Below are 5920 nucleotides of genomic sequence, written 5' to 3' on the forward strand. Positions count from 1 at the left end.
TAAGAGTGTAGAAGGGCACAGTATGAGAGACTACCAGCGTCACATAGCTTCACCAAAAACAACTACTAGGACTATCGGCTTCAGTTACACTCACATTTGCAACATAGACACCCTATACACTGTCTATTATTAGTGTGTTGTTGGGAGTGTAAGAGTGTAAGAAGGGCACAGTATGAGAGACTACCACGTCACATAGCTTCACCAAAAACAACTACTAGGACTATCGGCTTCAGTAACACTCACATTTGCAACATAGACACCCTATACACTGTCTATTATTAGTGTGTTGTTGGGAGTGTAAGAGTGTAAGAGGGCACAGTATGAGAGACTACCAGCGTCACATAGCTTCACCAAAAACAGGACTATCGGCTTCAGTTAACACTCACATTTGCACATAGACACCCTATACACTGTCTATTATTAGTGTGTTGTTGGAGTGTAAGAGTGTAGAAGGGCACAGTATGAGAGACTACCAGCGTCACATAGCTTCACCAAAAACAACTACTAGGACTATCGGCTTCAGTTAACACTCACATTTGCAACATAGACACCCTATACACTGTCTATTATTAGTGTGTTGTTGGGAGTGTAAGAGTGTAAGAAGGCACAGTATGAGAGACTACCAGCGTCACATAGCTTCACCAAAAACACTACTAGGACTATCGGCTTCAGTAACACTCACATTTGCAACATAGACACCCTATACCTGTCTATTATTAGTGTGTTGTTGGGAGTGTAAGAGTGTAAGAGGGCACAGTATGAGAGACTACCAGCGTCACATAGCTTCACCAAAAACAACTACTAGGACTATCGGCTTCAGTTAACACTCACATTTGCAACATAGACACCCTATACACTGTCTATTATTAGTGTGTTTTGGGAGTGTAAGAGTGTAAGAAGGGCACAGTATGAGAGACTACCAGCGTCACATAGCTTCACCAAAAACAACTACTAGGACTATCGGCTTCAGTTAACACTCACATTTGCAACATAGACACCCTATACACTGTCTATTATTAGTGTGTTGTTGGGAGTGTAAGAGTGTAAGAAGGGCACAGTATGAGAGACTACCAGCGTCACATAGCTTCACCAAAAACAACTACTAGGACTATCGGCTTCAGTTAACACTCACATTTGCAACATAGACACCCTATACACTGTCTATTATTAGTGTGTTGTTGGAGTGTAAGAGTGTAAGAGGGCACAGTATGAGAGACTACCAGCGTCACATAGCTTCACCAAAAACAACTACTAGGACTATCGGCTTCAGTTAACACTCACATTTGCAACATAGACACCCTATACACTGTCTATTATTAGTTTGTTGTTGGGAGTGTAAGAGTGTAAGAAGGGCACAGTATGAGAGACTACCAGCGTCACATAGCTTCACCAAAAACAACTACTAGGACTATCGGCTTCAGTTAACACTCACATTTGCAACATAGACACCCTATACACTGTCTATTATTAGTGTGTTGTTGGGAGTGTAAGAGTGTAAGAAGGGCACAGTATGAGAGACTACCAGCGTCACATAGCTTCACCAAAAACAACTACTAGGACTATCGGCTTCAGTTAACACTCACATTTGCAACATAGACACCCTATACACTGTCTATTATTAGTGTGTTGTTGGGAGTGTAAGAGTGTAAGAAGGGCACAGTATGAGAGACTACCAGCGTCACATAGCTTCACCAAAAACAACTACTAGGACTATCGGCTTCAGTTACACTCACATTTGCAACATAGACACCCTATACACTGTCTATTATTAGTGTGTTGTTGGAGTGTAAGAGTGTAAGAAGGGCACAGTATGAGAGACTACCACGTCACATAGCTTCACCAAAAACAACTAGGACTATCGGCTTCAGTTAACACTCACATTTGCAACATAGACACCCTATACACTGTCTATTATTAGTGTGTTGTTGGGAGTGTAAGAGTGTAAGAAGGCACAGTATGAGAGACTAACAGCGTCACATAGCACCAAAAACAACTACTATAGTTTGTGTAGAATAAGTTGAGACTTGGCCCTCCATCCGAAGAAATTACATGGTTGCCAATTCGTGTAAAATTGCAACTTTCTCAAATTTCCAATTCAACGTCAGAATTGGATGTATAATATCATCCCCGATATCCTAGTAGTGCTAGAAAAGTTTCAGGGTTGAAGGATTAAAAGGGAATTTAACTTTTATGATAAAATTGGAAACATCGCGAAAATTTTTATTTCTTTTTAATATCACTTCTCTCAGAATCATGGGGCGTCGTAATGCGTAATAATAAACAAAAAAGTTTCCAGAATGTCGAAAATTTCATGTTTTCTTCTCGAAATGTCTCGACATTGACGAACATAAACATTAATTAAAAAATAACTATAGGTCGGAGAAAAATTATCCAGACACCAATAGAAATGAGACATTCTCCCCGTTAATTTGATATAAAATTATAACGCATTACGAAGCCCGATGATTTTGAAAGAAGTAATATTCAAAAGAAAAACAAATTTTCGCGATGTTTCCAATTTTATCATAAAAGTTAAATTCCCTGTGAATCCTTCAAACCTGAAACCTTTCTAGCATTACTAGGATATCGGGGATGATATTCTACATCCAATTCTGACGTTGTATTGGAAATTTGAGAAAGTTGCAATTTTACACGATTTGGCAACCATGTAATTTATTCGGATGGAGGGCCAAGTCTCAACTTATTTTACACAAACTAGAGGACTATCGGCTTCAGTTAACACTCACATTTGCAACATAAACGCCCCATACCATGGCGTATCACCATACAGTATACACACAAATGATACAGTACCATTCCAACTTGATACACAAAACCATAATTTGATACAAAACTTCTAAACTTTGAATGAATTCTACAAACCATGGTATATCTTCTTATGCTATCTCTATGGCACGAGTTACCTTGTTGTAAGTAGTAGTTCTGTGAACAGAAGACCTCGCGCTCAGTAAGTTACATTGATCTGTTGTTGTTTTCTCAATAATTAATAAATTAATCATCAATTTGAAATGTCTAGAAAAAATCCTAAATAAACATAGAGCTTTCTGTCCTATCGTACCGTGACGTGTCGTCCCGGAATGTGAGTGTGAGCGCTGTTATCAGGTCTGGCTGCAACTGTCTACAACGTTGATGGAAAGATACATTTTCAAGATGTTCGATGTTTTTGAACGGCTAGTATTATGATAGGCGAACACAGATCGTCATCGGACGACCAAACAATGCATCGGAAAACAATGCATCAAATCTAATCGTCCGATCCGTCCGATGCGTGCCGTCCGTCCGATGACGATCTGTGTGTCCACGATCTTAATAGTCCACTAGACAGCTGATTTATGATGAATTTCTATAGTCTGATTTTTAGGGTAATATTGGCGTATGAAGAAGGTTCCTTTTTCCTTCTATATTATCCTTGAAATGCAAAATTTCCAAAAACCTTGTATATACGTCGACGTGCAATTGGAAAAGACACATACCTGTCAAATTTCATGAAAATCTATTACCGCGTTTCACCGTAAATGCGCAACATATAACATTTAAACATTTAAACATTAAGAGAAATGCCAAACCGTCGACTTGAATCTTAGACCTCACTTCGCTCGGTCATAAATAAGAAAACATGAATGAATGAATATATAAAATAAACTAACCTTAGCCAATGCATCCCTGCCATATTCTGCTTGCATGAGAGTGTGTGTTTTCTGCATGACCTCCCCTTTGACGGCTATCACACGCTCAGTGAGAGCAGTTACAACAGCATTGCTGTCCACTTCCAACAGTCCTGGCACTAGATTCAGTTGTTTCTCACTTGCACCGGCTATCTCGATCTTGTCGTCGTTGGAGGTGAAAGCTACGTTGCCCTGAAAATGAAATTGGTAAGATAAAAAAAATATTTTCAAATTCCAAGGCTCGGTTGCACAAAAGCCTGTTAAATTTTAATCATCATCATTACTTAAAGAGTGGCCGTAAATACAGAGTGACACAGAATAACGGGAACTTTTAAAAACGCCATTAAACATCAGTAGGAAGGGCAAAAATTATTTTATTCAACTAATGTTAAGTTCAAGACTTGCCATTTGAGAATTGTTAATAATATCTTAGACCAGTTATAGAATAGACACGGCTCATTGTATATTCATACTGAAAGTCGATGAAGCCAACATCTACTGCCAAATCCACCCATATTGACGTCACAACAGTGACGTCACGCATCGTATAGAAATTATAGAAAACTTTTTGGAGTTGTTGTGTAAGTGTTTGTGTGTTTAACTTACATGTTGTTAAACATAGCTTTTTTCTCCATAGCAGATTGTCATTTATTTATGTAATTATTATTTATGAAAATGGTAGCCTAATCTTCTGCGCAGCATATAATTGCACTGAATTTTTAGGAAAAAAGTGGAATATCTTTTCATGCGTAGTTGAAATTTATACTCATAAATATTGTAAGTTGTAACTGTATATTATCCTTGGTTATGATGTAAGTGAACTCATTGCAGCATGAGATAAATTAGTTTTGTAGGCTACCGTACCTATTATTTTCAAAACACATAACTTTGAAGCCGTATCACATAACACATTATAACTAAACCGATAGTCTAACTAACTAAGCTGTGATGTCTCCAGCCGGTTCGGTAGGTCTAGAAAACTATTAATCTATGAAACAGGGAAATATCGTGTTGAAAAGGAAGAAATGGTGCAATCAAGTGAGAAGCTTCTTTAATTAATAAATACAGTATGATTTGGAGCGGCTCAGACGTTTCAAGGTTCACCGCTGACAACTCTTGTCCTCTATCGACAGCATTTCAACGATACAATTCATTCAATACAGCACATTTTAGAGCGGCACAATTTATTTAAAAACCGGAGGTCTTATCAAAAATCATTACACATACGTTTCTGTGCCTTGTTTCAAAGAACTTGTATACCAAATTTCATCCAAATCGGACAATAACTGCGACTGTAACTGCGGTACAAACAAACAGACAAAAGCCGATCGAGTCGAAACTAAGACCTCAGCTTCGCTTCGGTCAATTATATTTACAGCAGTCTCCAACTTATTGATAGTCTCCAACTATCGATAGCATTTCAACGATACAATTCATTCAATACAGCACATTTTAGAGCGGCACAATTTATTTAAAAACCGGAGGTCTTATCAAAAATCATTACACACACGTTTTTTGCCTTGTTTCAAAGAACTTGTATACCAAATTTCATCCAAATCGGACAATAACTGCGACTGTAACTGCGGTACAACAAACAGACAAAAGCCGATCGAGTCGAAACTAAGACCTCAGCTTCGCTTCGGTCAATTATATTTACAGCAGTCTCCAACTTATTGAGGTGTCCCCCCCATACAAATGACTCACTTTGTAAACTCACCAAATGCAATACGGCAGCTACGATTTTGATCAGAGCGTTCTTCATTTCATTGGAGAATCCCAGAGTCCTAAACGCAGACATTGTGGTTCTGTAGTTGACTCTATCCCCCTCCACCACACCAGCCGCCATTTTGTCGTCTTGTTTCAGGTAGTGATAGCTCTGTGGGTCACTGCTCAGCTCCAGACCCAGCTGGTCAAAACCATCGTCTTTAGGTTCATTTTTGAGGCGGCTAGAACCGAAAATCACAAAAACTCTTCATTAGTTTAAAAATCCAATTTAATTTGAAAATCTACTTTGTGAAAATTTTGTGAATTGAAGAACTACAAGACTTAACCAATTTCGGACTATGTGTTATCTAAATTTGGAAGAGGAATAGCACAAGGTTACCTTATTTTTCCTCTCCCTATCATTTTGATAAAGTATTTATTGTATAAATGAATAAAGAATAAATAAAATGAAAATAGAGAAAAGATACCACAAGAAGGTATGCCATTGTAGGCCTATAGGGGTTCATGAA

At 38.2% G+C, this 5920-nt stretch overlaps 1 protein-coding gene across 1 annotated transcript; it reads right to left on the reverse strand.

Moving 5' to 3' along the window:
* Positions 1-3668: 3668 nt before the first annotated feature.
* On the reverse strand, positions 3669-5634 carry LOC120356064 (unconventional myosin ID-like; the record flags this gene model as incomplete). The annotated part of the gene is made up of 2 exons (XM_039444869.1): positions 5404-5634; positions 3669-3878 (listed from the first exon to the last, which is right to left on the reverse strand). Coding segments are annotated over exons 1-2 (339 nt in total), but the record flags the coding sequence as incomplete, so codon positions are not given.
* Between the last annotated feature and the right edge of the window lie 286 nt (positions 5635-5920).

This window comes from Nilaparvata lugens, unplaced genomic scaffold (genome assembly GCF_014356525.2).
Source record: "Nilaparvata lugens isolate BPH unplaced genomic scaffold, ASM1435652v1 scaffold5685, whole genome shotgun sequence".
Classification (NCBI taxonomy): Eukaryota; Metazoa; Arthropoda; class Insecta; order Hemiptera; family Delphacidae; genus Nilaparvata; species Nilaparvata lugens.